At 37.0% G+C, this 23,474-nt stretch overlaps 1 protein-coding gene across 3 annotated transcripts in view; it reads left to right on the top strand.

The window, feature by feature from the left end:
• Window positions 1-23,474, top strand: part of BBS9 (Bardet-Biedl syndrome 9) — a 280,198-nt gene that overhangs the window by 245,480 nt on the left and 11,244 nt on the right. For 2 of the 3 annotated variants that reach the window (XM_072327288.1, XM_072327287.1), the window contains one exon: window positions 19,997-20,177. The exons of the other annotated variant lie outside the window; for it this stretch is intronic. In XM_072327288.1, coding sequence (XP_072183389.1) covers window positions 19,997-20,037 — 41 coding nt within the window. In that variant the 3' untranslated portion in view covers window positions 20,038-20,177. Of the gene's footprint in view, window positions 1-19,996; window positions 20,178-23,474 lie in introns of those variants that run through there. 3 annotated transcript variants of the gene reach the window in all.

Consider the following 23,474-nt stretch of genomic DNA (forward strand, 5'->3'; position numbering starts at 1 on the left):
CTGCTTTTTATTTCAGCAATTATCTTTTTAAGTGGACAAGAAAATAGAAAGTGAGTTACATCCATGTAATGTCTGAAAAAAAAAAAAAAATCTCTATTTTTTAAATGTTGTATTTCAGAGCTTTTTTTATTCCTGTGTATATTCATATAGAAGGAAAGCAGTGGAATTCTAGCTTCAAACTTTAAGACCTGTTCCCAGGTTAATTTTCTTTATATTCCAGAAATAATTGGCCTCTGGCTCACTAGTTTTGAGTGAATTTCCTCTTTATTTACACAGCCATCCTTAAATTTGGTTTTCTATTTCAGTGATAGAACAAATCTTTCTTATTGTTTAAAAGAGTTCAACAGAAGCTTCAAACCAGAAATATGGGCTTAACTGGCAACCAACCTGACCTGTGGCTTAGGTACCAGAGATTATATTGCCTCAGCCTCTAGCCTTTTTGGTCACAAACTGCACACTGTGCAGTATTCTTGCTGTTACTTGTGGGAGATTGTTTATTTTTATTTTTGCAAATCAAATACAAACCAGGTGGTGAAAGGCTGAATAGCTAAGCTGCAGTCAGGAAGTGGTTAGAAACAATGCAACAGTAGCCTGTTGATTCTCAGCTGGATGACCCGATTGAGGGTCTTACTTTTTAAATTGTGAAGCCTCCATCTTTAGTAATGTTATCTTCTGCATAGCAGCTGCCAGGAATGGCCTTAGGGCTAGAGTCCTTGGTAGAAGATGACATAGAAGTGAATATAACTGTGTTCCTGGTATTGTTCTTACTTTGTTGATAAATGTTATATTTTTCTGAAATGCTATGTTTACACTATGAATTCTGCTGCCTCAGGTCAGTCAGAGTGCCACAAATCTGGCCGAAGATTTCACCACCAGCCACTGTCTTTGGTTGCTGCCCTCCATGAGAGGTGGCAGGGATGCCCTCATGTTTCAGGAACAGCGCTCTTCCCGTTCCCTCTTACACCACAGCAACTTTGTGCAGCTAGATTTCCATACCGCCTCTATTCCCACACTGAGGGCAGAAAGGGTGTTTCTAGGACACTGCAGAAATGTCCAGTTTGTCTTCACCTTGCCACAGAATGCCTTTCTGAGCTGAGAATTTCTTGAGAGAGTAGCTTATTCCCCCCCTGTTACTGTGTTATGACACTGAAGCTGAATGTTTCTGGGGAAATGCTTACCAGTGCTTTCTACTGCAGAATACACCCATCTTAATCAGTAGGGACCTTACCAGTATAAAATTCCAATGTTCAGAGTGCAAATTTGTAGTTTCATTTTGCCAGGACCCTCAGCATCTCCACTCCATTCTTCCAATGACTGACATACATCACCTGACTGAGTTCCTATTCCATCCAGAGAAACAAATTTGTTTTTTAAGAATGTACTGTTATTTTGTAATGAAAATGATGGCAGTAAAATGACTTACTAAAGCAAAGTTTTTGCATAAAGAGAGTCATCTGGCTTTCAAACATATTAATAAAAAAAAAAAAAAAAAAAAAGAGAAGTCCACCAGACTATTATGTGTCCTGTAGAGAAAAATCTGCTGAGGCTGAATGTGCATTTTTGTCTCCTTAGTTCCATAAGCACTCTCTGACAAATGGGAAAACTATCATGCTGGCTATCATTTTCTCAGATATGTACTTTACCTAGATTTAATCCTTCTAAGTACTGACAAATTGAACACACTATCAAAGCAATGACGATTTCAGTAGACAGTGTGTTGAATTCGAGATCATTATCTCCTACTTTGTATGACGCTAGACATGAGATAAGTGATCTGTAATGTGCATATTACAGCTATTTTTTACTTCCTCTTTTGTTTTGTTTGATTTAAAATAGAGATGAACAAAACCAGATAATGATTTTCAGACCGGTGTATTGCACATGTACATAGCTGGAAAAAAATTGGACCTAGAAATAAAGGGCAATTTTTAAGCAGAGAGGTATAACTTCCTTACAGATGTGTTCCATTCTTAAAGTTTTTACATCAAAAAACTTGAACCTAAGGTCTTGTTGAGTAGATTACTGGATGAAATTCTATATTCTTTTTTATTCCAGACATCTGACTAGATGGTTGTATTGAGATCATTACAGTCTAAGCCCTTCTGTTCTCTCAAATCTGTGGGCAGCAGAAGATTGTTGACATATGTTTTAATGTTACCATACTACGTTTTCTTAACTGGTGTGCCCCATTAAGGTGTAGCACTATAAAGGTTGCTTAATGATACCCAATGTTCCTTTAAAATAGTGCAATTGTGCACAGTTTAGCTCCAACAGTGTTTTCTGCATGCTGTAGATTCCCATCAGAGGGTTTCCCCACCACAGAGGTACTCTCTGTTTAGTGTGCCTGTTTCAGATGCATAAGCTGTGCCTTCCTTCCTTGCTGCTCCATCAAAGCCTTGCTGTGGTGGTGCAATCCAAGACTGTGTGGTGGCTGACAGAATCTCCCCCTACCTTGTGCTTGTGAAGATGAGGTTTCCCAATCAGTACTTCATTCAGAACTATATATTTAAAAACATTCCCTCCTGATTATTTCATCTTGAAAATGAGCATCATCCGCCTTTACACATCTTTACTGTAAAGTGTTCACCCTGTGGATTCCTGATCTGTCCATTCTTGTGTCTCTTCTTGTCACCTCAAAACACTGTCTCTTTTCTCATTCTCCCCTGTCAGTGGGAGTGTCTTCCACTGGGCAAGATTATTCTTGCTATTCCAACTGAAATATTGAATTAGCAACTCCAGGTTGCAGCTGATGAGAATTTCCACAAGCAAAGATGTGGAGAAAAATCTCTCAAGCTTTGCTTCAAGGGAAAGTACAGAAGAGATGATAGTCAAGTATAGCCTCATGTAATGCTGGCTTGAGGACTTAAGCCAGCATTGCAGCTAGGCAGAGGCCCACAGAATTCACCTTCTGCCAGTTTCACAACTTTCTCTAGGTCCTCAGAGAGGCCTAACAGGGTTACAGCTCTCTTGCAGAATGGCAACAGTGAGCTGAGGCATGTGGTGGAGACCCTTGTGCCAGCACTGAGTGTGTGCAAAGGTGTGCCCTGGGCTCCCACCAACCTGTTAGCCAAGTCCACGTGGGACAGAACTTGCACTGTGTCACAGAAAGCTTGGGGTTAAATCAGGCATCTTCAGCTAAAAGGCATTTTCAATGTCATCTCTTTAAGTGATGCAATTTTCAAAACCTTTTTTTTTTTTTTACTGAAAGCTAACAACCAGGGTATTTTTTTCAGAGATAGTGAATTTAGTCCACCACTTTAAAATTACATTGGCTTTTCGACACATGGCATTTAATAAAATAAATGAGCAGTGCAAGGCATAGTTGCTGTTTTATACAAATTTAATGCAAACCTCTAAGATAACAATGCTTGGTTATGGATGTTTCTCAAAGCTGAGTATATAACTAGTGTCAGGTTGTGAGCCTTTGATTTTGAGGATGTTTATTTGCAAAAATTACTCATAGGAAGCTACTCTGTTTGTCAGGAGGCCAAGCAGAATATGCACATGTTGTTATTTGACAATAAACTGAATGTATTCGAATGCGGTATTTGGATTTTCTGAACACAATTCTTCTAAAATCATAACATCAAAACATCCGATCATTTCATACCTAAGAAATACTTCCACTTTTTAACCTTCTTTGAAACCTTGAGTAATCATAATACTTGCATTTTGTTCTTCTCTCCATGCCCTTGTTGAACCCCCATGGCCAATTACTGATGCATTTAAAAGAGAGAGAGGTATCACAAAAAATAATCTCATAGAAATTTCATGGAAGTTGTCGAGCGATTGTAAAGGAAACATTCAGATTTTTAGGAGAAAAGTTCAAACATGAATTTAATAGTTATCTGTTCTGTTTGATGTGGTCTTGTGTAAGCACAGCCTTACCTCAAAACCAGCCTTATTTGTGGATCTTGCTCAGGAGGAAGTCAGTTGACTTGAAGATCGGCTGAGGGTACTGTGAGGTGAGATGAGGGCACACAGGTGGATTTAGTTGGACAAACTGGGAGAGGGAACATGCAAATCTCTGAAAGAAACACATAGGAAACCTGACCATTCTTTCTGTTGTTCCTCATAACCACAATTCATTTTACAGTGACATTGCCAATATGAAACTCCCTAAAAAGGATCACTTTTTTAATATTATTTTCTGTATTTTGATATAGCTGAGAATGAAAACCTGTGGTAAAATCAAATCCTTTCCATAAAGCAGTCGTTCAACTCTCATAAGTCATTTGTGATGAAAAAAAAAAGCACCCAATTTCATTACATTGCAGCCCCTGTATCCTTCAGAGTTACCTAAGGACCTGAGAAGAAGTTGCTTCTGCAGACATAGGTGACAGTTCCACTCCTTGGCAATCACAATTTCAAAAGAAAGCTGTTCATACTCTCTCTCTCCATTTTATTGTTTAATAGCAGCCAGGAGCCAAATTTTAAAAATGATTGTGAAAATAGATACTGTGAGAGTGAAGGAATGGAAGGTGCCAGAAACTTCACTCATCATTTAATGCTTCAAACTGTTTCAATTTGATGTATAGCTTTTATTTTATCTGAACAAGTTCAGCTGTCAGTAAATTTACCTTGTAAACTCTCGCTTTATCTTTGTTTTTCTTTCTTTCTGCTGCAATTCAACATGATGAGATGCAAGTTGCCCTTTTATCTTCTTACTTTTAAGTTAGCAAAAAATGAATGTGGTAAAAGTTTTGTTACTGACTTGTTAATCTTTAATGAATATAAAGGATGATACTATCTACTGTTTACAGTGTTAAAGAAAATGGTCTGAGTGTCTTCCAGCTCCAGATCAAATATAAATAATAGTGACAGTGCAGAATTTGGCAGAGTGAATACCCATATGTAAGTACATGATTGTCTAATTATGTGCTATCATGTGGGCATATTTACATCATGGTGGTAAAGTTATTTTTGAGTTTTAATTTCAAGTATAGCATCCTCTAGGATTTCATCAAGCATATAAGAAATTAGAAACTGCTAATTTCAGAAAGTTTTTAATTCTCTTTTCTTATAATGTCTACTTGTCAAGTGCAAATGATACAAGTAGAGCACATTTCAGTAAGAAAATGAGCTTAGTGTTCTCAGTTTTATCCAAATTGTACAGCATGGTTTTTGGTGCAATTAAGTGGCCTTGATTTAAGAGAAGTACAAAACTGAATGAGCATAGAGGCCTTATTATTTGTTTGTGAACTGAAGTATATGCTCAGAGTGATGAGAAGCCCTTGTACTGCTTCCCACTTGCTTCCAATTCTGCTGCTCTTACAAGCATTGGCTTTGCAGTACAAAGCTCTCCTGGAGAAATTCTGTTCTTTCACATTATGTGTAGTTCAAAGGCTGCATACTTCTGCTTTCACCTGCATTAATTGTGTAGACAAAAGAAGTGAGATATTTTGTCCACAGTAGACAGAATGGTCAGGATCCCAAGTGTGTTAATGTGCAAGAAGAGTTTGGACAACACTTTTACATACATGGTGCAGCACTTAGGTTGATCCTCATGGGTCCCTTCCAGCTGAGAATATTCTGTGACTTTATGACTCTAAAATCCCTTGTTAGGTTGTATATTACTCTTGTGTTTTAGTTACTGACCAAAACCTACTTTTAAGAGGAAGTGTTTCTTTTTTCTCTGTCTAATCTTAATGACTGCTTGGTAAATGTTGACTTTTGGATGTGGGAAGTCTTAAATAAGTTATGAATTCAGTTCTTGTGAGTTCTAGTGATATGATGAGGGATCAAATTCACATGTTAAGGAAGAGGTCATTCCAGTCCATGGAAAGTATTATTTTCATTGAAAATACATGATCGGATAGTCTGTTGAGGATGAGCTTTCCATTCTAAAAGTATACAGAATGGGGCTTGTTCACGAATTGGAAAGTAATAGCTCAAAGATAAGATTTAGTGAGTGCATAAATCCTCAGTCTGATATGGCTGATACTCAGCTCAGAAATGGCGAGCACGGTAACCTGATTTTGTAAGCTTAGAAACTAACGCAGAGTTTGTAGAGGAGCTGCTAAATTTCAGCTCACAAAGTCTGTGTTCACTGTGCAGCTCTGTTTTGGAACTGAAGTTACAGTACACTGACAGGGCATTTTTAGATGGTTTTAGCCTGATCTGGGGTTAAAGAAATAAAGGGTGAGTTAAGTTCAGTTATCAAATACTCAGTCAAACAAAAAATAAGGCCTTCTTTTTCATATGGTCTTGGCTGGTTCAGAAGTGCCAGAGGAGGAACTTAAGCATTAAGGGTGTTGAAAATTGCTCGTAAGGCAGAAGCCAATGCTAATAAACAGTGTTGGAAGTATTGTGAAAGGTTTAAGTATAGTCTGGATTATTGCTATTACTGTGTTAAATCACAGCAATCAAATAGCCAAGCATTGCTTTGAACGATTAAGTGAAATGACCATCAATGAAAAGCCTTCAGGCTCTGTTGCAGACACAGGGACGGGTGTGGCCATGGTCAGAGCTCCCAAATGTTACTTTGGATGCTGTTACAGATACAAAGCAGAGTGTTACATGATATTTCCAGAATCTGGCAGATTCTAGTTGGGTTGGGATATTTTTTTATGTACCTTGGCAGGCGTGTACAAGCCTGCAGTATTGCTGTACAGCAATTTGCATTAATGGCTGAAGTAACACCTACTGGTAAGGCAGAGGCAATCAGCTACAGGCTGCTGCTGACTTATGACTTCAGTTGACTCATGATCCTGCTGAGTCTTGCAGGTCACTTTTTGCTCCCGCCCTGAGGCTATTGCCAGTACTTGTCATCATTTGAACACACATTGATTGAGAAAGAAGAAAGTTGTAGACAGATGTGCAGATGCCTTTGAGAAAGATATACAAAAGCCTTATATTATTTCCTTTAGCTTATTAAATTAATTAAAATTATTTAGTCAAATTTATAATATCTCTAGATGGATTGCAGTATTAGAGCTCAGTGTGTCAAAAGGACACAGAAGGACCTCTCACAAACAAGTGATTTATTTAAAGCCATAGTTAGACTTTATTATTCTCCTTCTCTTGTCTCTGTCTCTTATGAAAGTGCCTGGATAAGTAAATGAGACTTGAAATGAAGGTGGCATTACATACGGGATAAAGAGATTTTTAGATCAGTTTTAAGAGAGTGAATATAGGTGGAGAACATTTTGGCTCTGGCCAAAATTAGAAGTATATCTAGGAAGTCATTCAAAACAGTGTTGGCTTCCATGGAAGGTGGTGTTGCAGCATCTCAGCAGAGAAGGATTTTAGCGTGATCCAGTTTTATTTAACAAGCTTTCTATCATTGAATGTGTCATCTCATTCGTGATGTGTTATAGACAGGAGAATAACTCATTCTTTCTTAAATCTCTGATTTGTTAAAGGTGAGTAGACATCATTTTCCAAACTACTGCATGAGCACTCGTTACACATATGGAATTCTTCAGTCAAATTGATTTATTTTACAGCAGAATTTGAATTCTCCTATGTGGATGAAGAAGATCTGGCCAGGGTATGTGTGAGTTGGTGAACTATTCTGCCATGCTAAAAGGGACTTTGTTTTCCAAGCTTCCTGGTAGTCCTGCTGCAATGCTTTAAGTGTTGCTAATGCTTGGACCTATTTCAAAAGTGCTTGTGTCTTACTAAAGGCACGAGAAAAGAGTAGATGCTCCCCTAAGTAGTGTATTTGAAACTTTGTAACACATTGGTTTCGCTATTCATATGCTTTAATGTTTTCTTGTTCATCATTTAATAATTCTAAAGCCATAACTTACTCTTCTTTTCATCTTCATGCAGAATTAAATGAGTGGCTTTTACACTTTCACAATCATGGTTTTCTGCTGGCCCATTTCTTGCAGATGATCTTATCTTTGCACCTCTAGCTGAAAAAAACTGCAAGATTTATGTTTATTTTCCTGTTTAATGTGGTTTCATGGGCTGCAGACCATGACTTCATGGATGACAGATTGGAAAACTGTTACACAGCACTGCAAGTAAGGGTTAAAAGGCAAGAAGGGACTGTAATTTAACTCACTGCTCCTCTCAAAGCATCTTACACGTAATGTGTATTGCCATTCTTCCAACAAAATCCCTCATTACAGAAAGAAGAGCAGCAACTGCAAACACACAGGGAGAGAAGCAATTGTGTACATTTTGCAAGATCCTAGCAGCAGACAAACTGCCTCTGCCTACGTTTTGACAAATCTTCATCTGCTGTATTTAAATTTCAGTTCTGCTGCAAACGAATCTATCTCAATAACATCTTAACTTACCCCCCCCTCGCCCCCTCAAACTACCACCTTGAGAGTCTCCAGTAGGGCTTTTGTAGCTCTGTGTGAACTTTGATGTAAAGCTCTCCCACAGTGAGAGATCAGAAGTGATCATGAGTAGGAGCAAAGACTCCTTTGAGAACTCTTCGGAGACACAAAAGCATCTGTTTCTTAAGGAAGTAGAAGTTAAGCAAATTTGTATCAAATTAAATGTAATGTGTGATTAGGTGTTTCCTTAGATGATGTCACTGGGTTATTTTTAGATTAATAAATAAATAAATAAATAAATAATCCGTACCCACATTACTTGCAAATCATATGCACATGAAAATGAAAAAAAAAAATAAAATAAAATAAAAAAATAATAAATTCTTAATCATTTTTCTTTCAGGGTCAGCACAGTTCATTAACATTTATATTTCATTCAGAAGAAAAATGTAGATTTTATTATTATTATCATTCTGTTTTGCTTCCTTCACTGCAGTTCTTTTATGCTGGTGTTTAAGATATCATCAACAAAATAAAGGAGGAGGGGACAGAGGAAAAGGAAAGAATGATACACAAAGCATTATTTAGGAAAGCATTTAAGGTTGTGTTTGGATTCTTTGTTGGGAATGTGCTTAGGCATACACCCAGCTAATATCAATAGTTTCAACACAGTACTGATAAGTTTAATTCTGCTGATCTGTTGATCATATGCTTCAGTGATTGGAATCAGCTTTCTGAACTGGAATTGCAACTGGTTCAGTACTGTGCATAAGTGATTGACCGCTCTCCCAGTGAGCAAACACGAGTCTTACAGCTCTGGCCTATGAGCTGCTATGTAGGAGTAGATTTATATTGTTGAGGAAGTCTTTCAGTGACTTGAAGGTAGCTTGTGAAAATGTGAATCTCTGCCTTCTTGGGAAGGCATACAATATTGCTTATGTAAATGAGAACAAAGAGCAGTGGCCTAGATGCTGTCTTCAACCATAGACTTGTGAGCCTTATCTGTATCAGGTATAGAAGAACAGCATTAATTTGGGTATAAAAAAGACCATTAAAGATTCCACTGACAGGCATGTTACCCTCAAGCATGACTGAACTGCCTTTAGGTTGTCTCAGGTGGATGAGAAGAAGACTGAAGGTGAAGCAGCCCCAAAGGTGGCTCTTTCTCTGCTATACAGTTATAACTGCTGAGTCTAGAAAACCTGTCTTTCAGACTTCAAAAGAGATCTTTTGTGGGGGTATTAATTGGTAATAATTGGTAACATTATGCTGCTCATATCAAAATAAAATAGGAAATCAACTAACATCTTAAAATCTTACTGTGAAAATTAGGCACCGCTTCTGTGTGTGTACATGTTTGAGGACTCCTTAAGTTTAGCGGAATTACTCACACCTAACTGCAGCAAGTGCTTGCAGTATCTGATCTTAAATATATATTACTATTAAAAGTAATTCTCTGTGGCATTACACTTTAACTGTGTTGGAATTTGACATTTCACTTCTAGACACTCTGAGCTTCTGATTTAAATTAGAATTGGACTCAGTGATCTTTGTGGGTCCCTTCCAACTGAGGATATTCTAAACTTCTTCTGAAGTTGGAAAGGACTGCAATTCGGTGGATGAATTGAAACACTGCACAATGAAGGATTTCTTTCTCACTATATTGCAGTGTATGTTCTGGAAATCGTTTACCAGTTGTTCTCCTCAAAGTATCTCTCTTTGCATTTGCAGTTTGGTTCAGCCACTCCACCTTACTGATAATATGTAAATAATTTTAGCTTTATGTAACCACCAGAATAAAATTGCTTAGTCTTTCGAGCATCACAAGAGTTCAGCTCAAGAAGCCTGTGATCTAAGGCAGTTAGTTGTGTTGCAGTAGATCTACTCATTTACATGAAGTCAAATTTCTTATTTTTCAGCTTTGTGCATGCAGAGAACAGTAATTTGAATATAACATTACAGTGGAATTCCCACTGCAGTTTTCTGAACATTTGCAAAACCGAATTGCCTGTCTATAAAAGTTCAGCTTGTTTTCCCTGAAGTCACAGAAAATGATGAAAGCTATATTACTCTCCTGCAGTCTGACTATACTTAGTTTTTATTGCTTCCTGAGTGCATGAGAAAATCCATACATTTAAAACTGTTACTTTCATCATTTCAGGCCTTAGTTGGAGGCATGTTGGCTTCCAGCAGTCCTTCTGGAGGTGCTAAAAGGATCAGGCCTGCAAAGTGCTGCCCTCCCTCTTGTTCTGCCAGTTTTGGTGTGAGCATGGAGGGCTCAGAAATTTCTTCTTATTGTTCAGAAATGCACAGATTTGGGCCTTAATAGGATCGTCAAATTTGAGTTACTTTAAAATCTTTGTTGTGAATTCCGAAATTGCCATTCTAGCTACTACTATGAGGATCACTTGGTAATAGTAGCTAGACATATCCAGGGGCATAGTTTCCATCTGTATGCAACAAGACTGATATCAGTGGAAAAGGAGTAGAAATAAGGAGAATTACATATTTTAGTATAGTGAGCTGTTAAGACAATTAAGAACACTTACCAGAATACTTACCAAACTGATGTCTCATTATACCTCTAACCCCTCAAAATGATCCTTTGCATTTGCAAAGGTACAATCTCAGGAAAACAAGCAAGTGTCCAGTTAGACAAGAATTTATCTGTTGTTTTAATACAGTCTCTTTTATTTTGTTCTTTTGCTTTGAAGCCAACACTGAGACTTATCAAAAGATTGCACGTGGAAAAAAAAAAAAAACAAACCAAAAACCTCATAGAGAATTTTTCTCATATAATGTAGCTTAAAAGGAATGTACAAAATTCAAGTTTGGAAAGTATTACACAAAAGTATTACATTTTCCTTTGTTTTTCTTTTTTCTTCTTCTTTTTTTTTTTTTTTTTTTTTTTTTTTTTTTTTCCAAACACATTTTCCTTCAAAACTGCCTCTTTACCGAGCCCTTTTTCCCACAAGACTCCAAAGGAAAAATGACATCAAAGCATAAAATCCTGTTGGATGTTATTTCCAGAAGAATCTGTGGAAATCTTGAATATGATTTTATCATTTTCACTGCAATGTTCCATTGGTAAAAGGAACATCATACTGAAGAGTATTCAGTTGCTGAATGCTTGGTGGTAAGCAAAACTAATGTTTCTTTGAGTATTACAAAGCACATAGGAATCTTTAGCACCTCAGATGTGTTGTATGATAATAGGAATTAGAAGTGGAAAACTCCTGTTATATCAGCTTGACCATCTCCTTGACGCTGCCAAATGGCTGTCTTCATTGCGGTACTTGTTCTAATTTGCAAATGTCATAAGTCATATGGCTTCCACCACTTCTCTTGGAAGAATATGTGGTATTAAAGCAAGCTGAATATTCCTTTCCGTGATCCTTGATTCCTTTCCATCTTCTTGATCCTCTTTGGTATCTCTTCATTGCACTAAACAATTCCTAATGTTACTTTGCCTGTAGCTGTTTTCTCTTTTGTGTTTTCTGTGGAATCACACAGTTATTTGCACTGCTCTACTTGGATTTTATTCTATTTTGTTGTATCTTTTTGGTACTGAGAAACCATGGGCTTATATGTACTGTTCTCTGGAGACAATACAGAAAATGTGGAAAATCTCTACTGGAAAAAGTCATGTTTACATAACTTATTCTGTGGCCATAGAAGTTATACTTGCAGTAAGAGCACAGTGTAGGTCCTCAACACTTGCCTGTATCAGAGTCATTATTCATAAAAAAAGATGCTGTGATTTTTTTCTCCCCTCCATATAAATCTAGAATACTTCTTAATCCACGCTTTTCTGAAGTTGATGTTGGCCAAAGCCTAATATACTTAGCATGTGCGTTTGTTGAAAGCTTCATTATGGCAATTATATCATGAATGAAGGATAACTGCACCGCTTTGACTTACATAAGGCACAAGCACATGCAAACGGGTAGAGCTCTGTGAATGTTTTTTAAAAAACTCTAAAGTAAATTATAACATTAGAAAATGTGTTATTCTGTGACAACCACAACCTCCAAAGATTGATTTAGTTTTCTCTTTTTTTTCTCCTGGAACTGAAGTATTTTGCCTAGTCTTGGGATCTGTTAACTGACACTTCGGTGTGAAATGAAAATCCAAAAGATTTTGGAAATATGAAAAATGCTTAAGGAATTTACAGTTTTACAGCCAAATTGATCTGACAAATTCAGCAGGAATCTGACAGATGGCTTGTCTGACCTACATCTGCATCTTTCAGAGTAAAATATCTCAGCTGCAAAGTTTGCTTAATATTAGCTGAAGTTACAGAGGTAAATGATGAATGATGATATTATCAGGGAGATTGTAGGTCTTCAGATGTCAGTTATGAGATGAGGCCAGCCTGTAGGAGTAGAAAGTGTCTGTAATATGTACATCTCATACCCATGAAGGATCTTAGGTCTTCCTGCAGACTGTTGCTGGGTGGTAGATTCCCTACCATTCATATGAAAATGGTGGAAAATCTTGCCCTAGAGCTAACTTACTCCTGGTGCTTTGCCTATCTGTCATGGTGATTACTTGTGTGGGAAAAAAAAAGGTTTAGTTAATAGTCAGCTGTCCAATCTGTCTGTCTGAGAACTCAACTGAACAGCACAACGAATCAAGCAGGCAGAAGACCAGCTACTATGGCATTACTTCTCCCCAGGAAAGAGCGTAGAATTCTATCTATGTTAAGACTCTGGTTTTAATATAGTTTGATCTATCAAACCTTAATGTACGTAGCCCAAATGTACATATTGTTTTCTGACAGTAAATTATTAAAGAAACAATATTTCTGAAATACTTGGTAGGATTTTTGGTAGCAGGGCATGGTAAGATATAAACCTAATGAAGAATAAATTTCTATTAAATAAATTCTTAAATAAATTCAAATAAGTATTCTATTAGTAAACAATTAAAAGCATTGACATTTGTGTGGCCATAGTTAAGTTTTAGTTTTTTTCTTGTGCATGTTTGCCTTAGAATTCACTGAATTAGGGTACTGCCCTAGCATAAATTCGTAGCTAATTAGATAGAATGGAGATAGACCACTGAGAGACAAACTCATTTTTAGGGATTCACTTCCCAGTAAGAAATAATCTGTTCAGGCTGAATTGTGAAAGTGGTAATCTTTAAATGCAAACAATCAATTCTCTAGAACTAATTTACAGGTTTTCCTAGGAAAATATTAAAGATTTGGTAGCTGATTATGATGAACCAGGCATTTGGGGAAAATAGGTGCCTTTCAGTCAAAATTTAGTCTTCACTGAAAATGCATTTCCCACACTAATGACCAATTACTTTATTTCATGACAGATAAAATGCTTTTTACACCATTTGTTTCCCTGCAAGCACATTCAGTTTGCTTTGTAATAATCTTTGGATGATTTTTTTTCCCCTAGTTGTTCCTGAGTGGAGTTCAGAATACTGTTATTAGAGGGCTGTTTACAAAGTTCTACATTACTTCAAACTGGCCATCATCCCATTCCTCTTGTTCTTCTTTCCGTGTTGATAGCTATGAGCACAAGCTAGATCCTTCTTTAGAGTATGCTTATTTCCAGTTCAGTTTTATGTATATACGCACATATGACAGCATACAGAGATATACATGAATAAATAAATAAATTTCATCATGGTTTTTAGAAAAAGAACTTTTTGTTCCTTGGGAATTTTTGGTAATGTTCCCAGTTGGTTTTCCCAGTGTTCAAGTTTTGTAATTTTACAGTAGATAAATTTCACGTCTCTTGGGCATTCTCCAAATATAAAGCTGAAGCATGTTAAGAAAGTACAGAAATGTACAGGATTATATAAATACAGGAGTTTGAACTCTTAACCATTTACAGCTTGAGTACTTTAGTAGTCCTGAGATCTGCAACCTGTTGCATACCTCTTTACCTTTCCCAAAACATATGGGCAGTAATTCAATCTACTTGTTTATTCCTGCTGGCAGCTCTAATGTTTTCTTGGTGCTGTGGTTCTCAATAGATTTTGTATTAGAGATGTGTATGGATATTTGTATGTACAAAAGAAGATGTAATGAAAGTTAAAGGTATCAGAATTAAACAACATAAGCACACCACAGATTATTCATTATCAGGATAAACTTAATGGGAGGGCAACTTAGTAGCTATACTTCAGAAAATAAAGAAATAAAAATTTGCTATCAAGTTATTGTAACTTTCCCTAGTACACCCCCTTTCACACTCAGCCTGAATGGCAGTAATGCCCATGTCTGTAGAATTTCCATTGAGGATTGCAGGCTAGGGACACAAATGCTCAAGAACTCCCTGAAGTGTTTACAAGTTAATTAAAAAAATAATAATCCGTGAGCATTTGTTAAATGCTGACATCGTTCTTACTTGTTACCTCCTTGGTGCTTGTTATCTCTCCTGTGTTACACTGCTATTACATCTTGCACTGCAATTACATGTCAGAGTTAAGTCAGAATGACAAAAGAACATTTTGGCAACGTTTATAAGCGCTGTTAAACTCAAGGTAAAGGCTACAGTGCTATTTTGCAGCAGTTTGGAAACTGAAGTGATACTAGCTTTGCGTAAATTGGACCCACTGTATGGCAGATAGTAGAGGACATATTGAAAAGAGGGTAAGGGAAACTGTTGTCTCACATTATACATCCTGTGGTTTATATAGCCCCTTCAGACAAAGAGTTCATGGAATGAACTCCTTGCTTTTGGGCACACTTGCTAAATGAAAAGCAAATTTCTTTTATTTACCCAGTTCTTTAATGAATGAGTTAGTTCATGCTTCTCACTCATTTGTCTACCATCACTCCCCTTTCGGATTCAAAAGTCTGATCATTTCAAAATCCTGTATGCAGTGATCAGTAGCTCACTGGTGACTTGAGAGGGAATGGTAAAGCTCTCTTTCAGTTTGTTATTCCGCAGAAAGTGGTGTCAAATGCTGATCAAGTCCACTTTTTCCTGTAACAGCACACAGTAGGAAAGTTTGTAGCTTGTCCATCATGATGATCAGTCCTCAGCACTGCATTGAAGTCAGTGGTTTCACACTAATCCCTTTTGCACTCCAGGCTAAATTGGGATAAGCAAGATATTGTTACATACTTAAGCTTTCTGAAAAACCTTTTGGATCGTGTCCATGGAATAAAGATCATATGCTGAGAAAAAAGAAAAAAAAAAAAAAAAAAAAAAAAAAAGAAAGAAAGAAAAAAAAAAAGGAAGCTGTATATACCTTCTCAGGCAGTTTATAACATTAATCAAAATTATTAGCAGTGAGAAGATGGTGTTCTAAGGAGAAAATAATGATTTCTGGAAACATGACTTGAAGGTGTGAGGAAAAATCTGTCTTCCTTTGTTTAACACACACACACACACACACACACACACAAAAAACAAAAAAAAAAAAAAAAAAAAAAAAAAAGAGCTATTCACTTTGGTCATTTGGAACATTTAGTTTTGCATCCAGAATTTTATGAAGAAGTTACTTGAAAACTGTAGTGTGTTTTTTTAAAGGCTGTTTTATGTCTGATCTACAAATAGCGAAATTACCCATCAGGCTGTGAGATGGAGTGGTTTTTTCCTCTTTTCTTTTTAGTGGGAAGAGCTGAGGAAAGTGGTGCCTCCCTTCTCTAACTTAATCTGAACTCAAAATAACTTTTTGTTCTCTTGTTTTAACGGTCCTTTTTCTGAGTCACTGTATGAAAGAGAGACTGGGAAGTGTTGAATACTGTAGATTAAATACTTCAAAGCCAACTTTGACTTAGTTGTATGCATGCTTCAGAGTAGACTAATGTACAATAGTATCCAAGAAACTCAGCCAGTAATTCATGAGAGTCCAAAACGTTCTCCTTAGGATGAATCATAGCAGCATAAATGATAGGATTGGGGAAGATCCCTTAGGTCATCCAGTTGAAAGCTGTGTATCTTCTTCACTAATCCCCACTAGGATTTCTTTTACCCTATCTTGACAGACTTCTCATATCCTTGACTCATCCATCTCCCTAGGTAGTTTCTTCCATTGCCTAATGGTTTAACCTGAACATCTTTAGACCTTACACCATAATGCTTAGTATGAACAATTTATGACTACAGAAAATGATCCTTTTACTTCTCTTCTGCTTCCTTATTCCATCATGCTCAAATATCATCCCTCCTTTTAATTAATTAATTAATTAATTTGTTTGTTTTGATTCTAAGAATTGTGTTTGGTTTTTTTCCTTCTTTCTTTGGTGTTTTTGTAACTATAACTGATTCTCTTCGATCTTTTGGTTTTCAGTTTTTGATGCTCAAAAAATGCTTTTTAATCTACCAATGAACTTTCTGTGTACGTAGTATGCATTAAGTCATGCTTTTTGAGGGGTGAATTGGCATGACTAAAATATTCCATGTCGTTGCTTTACAGAAGTGGCTTTCACAGTGGTGCTAATGTGCTTTGACTGAGAAATACACAGCATAGTTCAAGGATTTTATTAAGTGGATGAAGGTGGACTCTATTTTTAGCTTCAGATACATGCAGCCTCATGTTATTAATCAGGACATCCATTTAATCACATGCTTTAAATTTTGAAAACTTGTCTCCAAAAGCTCTTGGGGTAACCTAATACACATGGGTTAAAGTTTATTAAGGATGCTCCCAAAAGCACTGTTTCCCAGTTTATAACTATTGGGGCATAAACTCTTTATTATTCATTTGTCTAAGTGTGTGTTCAGACCACTGTTGTTCTGTTGGGATGAAATAAGATAGAGGAGCCTTCATCTACAGAATTTTTCATTTTATACCATGCATTTCTTCGATTCTGCCTAAGCCTGTCAGGATAAACTGAGGAGAAACCTCTCTGATATTAGTCATCTGACCTGCTACAAATAGCATATGGCAGATAAAATAATGTGTGATTTATGTTCTCCCAGCTGACTAATCAGTGCCGCATACTGAAAAGTACAGGGTTGAGGTGGGAAGGCTCATGATTGCAAGCTGTGTTTTCATATCGCCTACCATTTTTGAGTTACACAATAAAAATTGCCGCAGTCTATACCTCATCTGTCAGTTCATCTCTCCTGCAATTTACTTATGTAGGAGTTCTTTGAAAGGCACAGCAGTGTTCCAGGTTACCTGTAGTTGTGTGTAGTGCAGTCAGGCAAAGCTACATGAAGCTGAGGTAACTCCTGCTATATTGTGTCAGTTTTGCCAGCCCATGATTAGAGCTAATTTATCAGGTTTAGATGATTCACTGTGTTTCCTGGTCTTTAAAGTCACCGTTCACGTTCCTCATTTCAGCACAGCAATTTACAGAAACAGACACAGGAATTATTTGTAAGAAGTGCATGTCATGGAAGTAACAGTTTGTGAAAGCAGTATCCAGGGTGCTATTTTATGTCCCCAGTAATTATTTTTGCTTTATAATTTTAGAATTGATTTTTCATTTTTTAATCTTACAGCTTCAGCCTACTCAAGGTGACAATACACTACGCAATTATAGCTTTTTCACAAAGGTTTCTTCTCTCTCAGGATTCTTGAAAGCCTCTCCACTATTCCTGTTTATCTCCAGATGTCCTCTAGCTAAGTCCTCAAATGTAGTTGTGCAGACATTGAGGGCTTGGTGCAGTAGCACTGTCACTCATCTTGAGGTCTGTAACCCAGCGGGCAGTGCTAACGCACAGATCGGTGCCTTTGGGTCATTTTGGTGAATCTTTGGCTGTTCTCTTTGGGGACAAACAGCTGACATAAGCATACCACTTTTTGCTGTTTCTTAACTATGTGTGTGTCCAGCTTTTCTAAGAGTGTGCAGAAAGCAGTTTGCAAACTCTTCCCTGACCGTGGTGGGAAAGGAAGGCATTCTCCAGTGTCTTTTTATGTAGTGGAGAGAGCTGTAAATAGCTGCAGATGTGATTTCAACAAAGCTGCATAGTCAGGAACAGGAACTGAGGGCTCTGCAGTGGCTTCTGTGGTTCTGAACTGCATTGAGCTACGTGGCCCATTTCGCTGTGAATGCATGTCTTCTAAGCTCTTTCTACTATGCTACTTCTCTGGGGCTTTACACCATCTGTGTTTAAGATTAGTCCCATAATGTATTTTAAATGGAATCTTATCTTCTCTGAGCCTTGTGAATCTCTCAGGTCCTAGAGCAATGTTTCTTTCTCCTCTCCAGTGGCTGTAGCTCATCAGGGTTTCCTAACTTCCACACATCTCATTAGCATACTACCTACCTCTATCCTCTAGATCATTAATGTAACAACATGGGACCTGTTGCTGGTCCCTTTGGCATCCCAGCATGTGCTGTCTCATAAGAGGAGTTTAGAACAAAGGAACTGCCATTGGGACGTTGACCTTTGTAAAGCCGTATCAGCTCTTAACATGGTGTTTTGAATTGTTCTTTAAAAAAAAAATACAAACTTCAGTAAGGAGAACCTCAGAGTCCCTTGGGGGGCTTGGGCTTCCAGCTGTTGCTTAAATGTTACTGCTTTAGTCTTTTGTATCTTGTCAATTTTATCCTTGATCTGCTCTGTTAGCCTCACTGACACTTTGCTTCAAACTCAAGGCTTGAGATAAAATTTGTTTAACTTACCAGCAGCTATGAAAACCATTCACGCATATGCTGAAATCCCCAAGCACTGAAGGACATTGATAGAACAAACCAAAAACTGAAAAATAAAACAAGAGAAAGCAAGATGTAGATGTTGTTGTACATGTGGACTTGCTTGGATCTAAATGACAGCCTTTAGTTTATTATTATTTTCTTACATGATGTAGATTGTTTGTGATATTGTGTGAATGTGATTAGGAAGGTATTTGGGCCTATGGACAATGCAACGGCCTGTGTTCAGAAGACCTGGATAATCAAATTTAGTTCTACTGCTGACCTATTGTATGTGTAGTGATTAAGCCTCCTGTAGAGATGTCTAAAAGCTGTGTGTTTTTTGTATTATTATTCAAATATCATCTGGATATATTACCAATTTATTTTGGATTGCTTAATGTTAATTAGAAAAGGATTTAAGTTTAATTTTCAGCCTAAAGTAATAGTGGACATGTAAGAAACTGAGGGGTTAAATAATCACTTTAATTAAGTCATGCAAGTACGTGCATATACAAATCCACTGTTCCTTTTCTCTGTAGATATTTCAAGCAACTTTGTATGGGTTTCTACCCACTTTTCTGTTTCTTTTAGGCTCATAGTTGCAAAGATTAATATCCAATCCAAGATAAATTAATTTTTGCACAAATACTGGAAAACAAGAAACTCATCCTTTCCTGGTTTAAACCTGAAGTTCTGTACGGGGTTTTGCTGTTTTCCCCTTTCCCAAAGTCTTAGTGTTATATTAAAATAAAGAAATAAATAAATAAACAAACATCCTTAATAAGTTTTCAGAGAGCAACTTTATACTGTTTTCAACTTGTGTTGCTGATTCTACCTGTAAAAGCATGCAGGCAAAGATCAAGAAGAGAACCACGTCTCCGATTGTATGCCTAGTTGTTCTCTGCCATTTTTTCCTCACATTGAAGAGTAGTCGACAATTCTATAAGTTAAGGGTGCCTTCGTCCATCATGTACGAAATGGAGTTGATGTGAAATTGCCCTCACTGCCTTAATTTTTGTATTCCTAAGCTTGTGAATTCTTGAATTTGCAAGTTATGCATTCTCAGCCTGTTTTGCTTGTAATAAATTGTTTCCTCTGGCTATAACCAAAGCTTTTACAAACCAATAATCAACAATAGAATGTATGCAGTTGCCAAACACACCGAATTTTTAAGCATCTTTTTTCTCCTATATAGGTTTGTCTGAGGATGCAGCAGAGGAAGCAGAAAAGCCATGAAATATGAAGACAACCCTCAGGAGGAATTTCTATCTGATATGAAATGCATTTATAGTGCAACAGTACTGATCCTTTTTACTCTGTATCGATTACAGCCTTCAGGAGAAGAGGACTGTGATAATTTATAAAAAACAAAAAAAAACAACAACAACAAAAACAAAACAAAACAAAACAAAAAAAACCAACAAAACAAAACAAAAAAGTTCAATTCTAATCATTTCAGATGGATCTTCTTGAGAACTACTAGCATCTTTTCTGTGAACAGAGCTAATGCACTTAGTCAGCTGTGGTAGGGATGTCGTGTTTTGTGATACATCAGCCCTTCCTAAGGATTCTGTTGGTTGATCAAAGACTGTTTACATATAGTTAAAAGCAACCTTTGTTTCAGGATATGTTTTATCTGTTTTTTAAGATATTCTGAACTATACCTCCCTTTGAGATTATATTAACATTTGCTGTATCACAGCTTTGACAAAAGATAACTATCTCTTTTCCTCCTGTACTAACATTCACCATTCCAGACAGCTGAATTCACCACATGAAGAAAAACTGGTAATCCATCAACTCTTTTTCAGCCCCAACTCCCCCTCATTGCTTATACAAACTCCTGCTCTCAGGAGATACAGAGTAAAATATGGTTACTGGACATAAAGGGCAAACCCTTTTGCCATTAACAATGTCACTACTATGTGCATAAAGTTTACACTTTAAGTACCCCGAGCACAGCAGCACATGGATCTTTCTGTGGTTACCTATTATTCCTGCTTTTCTTGTGGCTCAGCCTGTTCTAGTTAAGGGTTCGATTTTCAAAACTAACTGGTAGTTTTTGAGTGCCTTAATTTTAATGAATCCAGTTGGAGGGGGCTGAGAGGTTTCAGCACGTAGATTCTGAAAATCAGGTCCATGCAAGGTGCCTGAAATGCAACACCCAACAACGGAGACAAGCCAAACACCTTTGTAAACCTTGGTCTAGGGTTTGGAAGCATCACACTCATGTCTGACTTCCTGAGAGTGAGCTGAGTGTGGTATCAGAAGAAGATATTTGGAACTGAAAACAAGTGAGACTTGAGTAAAGACAGACATCTGAATGAACAAGCTCTCTCTTGGCTATTGCTGGTTCATAAAAACTGAGAATCGGTGGTTTTTTTTAGATTCCAGATACAGAAAGCATTGCAAGTCTCAGCTTAGTTTCTGTGATGGCATGAGCCATGTCCACTTCTCGCTCTCCTGCTGATTTCATGAACTCAGGTTCTAACCATAGAAAAGGTCCCTCCAATTTCATGAAAGGGTTGTGATAGTTGCTGTGGTCTGTACAAGACTTGATCTATGGATTAAAAGGAGGCATTTTTCAGGATCTGTTAAGCCTACAACTTTCATTTGCCTTTGTATTTACTTTCAACCTTTTTGCATCCACCCCCAAAACAAAACCAGTTTGCACCAATTATGGATCTGCTGCTTAATGCTTTGGTCCTACTCTGGCTCAGTAACCATGATAAAAGCACATTTCATTGAGCCATTTTCAACATATTAGCTATTACATGGAACAAAGTGGCCAGGACGCTGGGTAAGGTTTCTGATACCTCTAGAATTGAAGTGATCAGGGCCTCACAACCCCAGAAGACCTCAGATATCTGAAGCTGTGGTACCAGAATTCTTGCCTCTTTCCCAGGAAGGAAAAGTCCTACACCCTACTTGTTATGCGGGGATTCTGCTGGTTGAATTTCCTTCACTCTGATCCCTCCGCATAGTTTTTGTCAAGAGGGCACTATCCAGCCCATTGTAAAGGTATCCCGCTGCGCTGTGAAAATTACCCAATAAAATAATCTCCTGTAGTTTCTGTACACACCTCAATGACCAAAGAAAATCCATGGAGAACTAATCAATTACTCTAGCTATCAGGCTTAAACTTTAACCATAGATCTCAAATCTTCTTTTGTGAGTGGCTGCTAGGTAATCTAGAAAAATCCTCTACAGTCTACTATATTTTACCCATGCCATGTAAGTGCCATTATGCTGTGGAATACTGGACCAAAGAATGCTGAGCTGTATGTGTATGACATTAGCTGGAAAATACACTACCGTGAGAAATATATTACTTTGTCATAATTGTAATTGTTGAATTTGATCCCAGTGCTCAGAGCTGCCTCGATTCATTGGGAATTTAGGGTAAACAAATGGGCACTCAGGTCAATTATTTCATACACTTTTGTTTTCTATCATTTTAGCATGTAAGACTCAGAAGCACTCTTATTTGTCTTTCCTGCCAGATGCTTTGTAAAATGAGGTCTCACGAGAACACCATTACAGAAAGGGGAAAACATGCTGGTAATAAAGAAAAAACAAAAGATAGAACTGAATACAGTCACAATGTATGACCTCTTCTTTGTATACTGTGCTAAACTGTGGATTGTGATAGTATCGTCAAGATTTAAGAGCGAAATACAGTTGTTCTGTGTAAAAATCACTTTGTTTCCCCCAATGCTTACTTTTTTGGATTTAGAGAGCTGGCCAACCAAAAAATGTAAGGAAACATTGAAAGATTAGGGGGTCCAAATGTTTGGTTTGCATTGACAGTGTTTCTGAGGCCAAAAAAATATATTGCTGACCAACCAAATAATTCTGAATGGGATTTTAGGGTAGTGCCTAATCAACTGTTTGGTTAATTATAATATTACAATGGTTTCAGGTAATGCGGAGACTGTAATATAAATGTCATATCTAGAAACCTAGAGTTTTAGTCTGCAAAAAGGTTACTCATATAAGAAATGTTACTTTCTCATCTTAAATAAAATCTATATTTTTAGTTGGCTCAAAGGTAAAAAATAATATTAACTGACCAATTTATTAATATCAATTTTGGATACTTATATCTAAAGTGAATTTTGTAATACTTTGAAAACCAATCAGAGGGTCATGGCAACTTTTTTTATTATATTTGTGCTATAATACTTTGAAATGTATTTTCTAAAGTAAGTCCTAACCTACAATATATGCATTTTATTTTTGTTAAACAGGTAAATATTTTATGGTTGTTATTTTCTGAATGTTATTGTATAAGAGAATTTTCTTTCATTTTTTTTTTTTTTTTTTTTTCATGGTGTTGAACTTTAGAAAAGCAGATTAAAACAATTACTGCTCTGATGACCAAAATCTGGAGGTTTGGGCTCTGAGGGTTTTTTTGGGCTTTGAACACAATGCTGAGTTCAGTCCAGGACTGTGTTTTCCAGTCCCAGATTGATTCATCTGTCCAACTATTATTAAACTATGGCACAGAAAAACATTATTCCTTAACTTGCAAGAGGTTGGATTTTGTTTTCATGGTATCTTGTCTTTTCTTTGGTGTTTACTGTGCAGAGAGTGTTAAGTGAGAGGTTTCAATGTTGTTGTATTGTTTATAAAGGATAGTTTACTACCATAAAAGAAGTTTGCTGAGCAGA

The sequence above is a fragment of the Excalfactoria chinensis genome, chromosome 2, assembly GCF_039878825.1.
Source record: "Excalfactoria chinensis isolate bCotChi1 chromosome 2, bCotChi1.hap2, whole genome shotgun sequence".
Lineage (NCBI taxonomy): Eukaryota > Metazoa > Chordata > Aves > Galliformes > Phasianidae > Excalfactoria > Excalfactoria chinensis.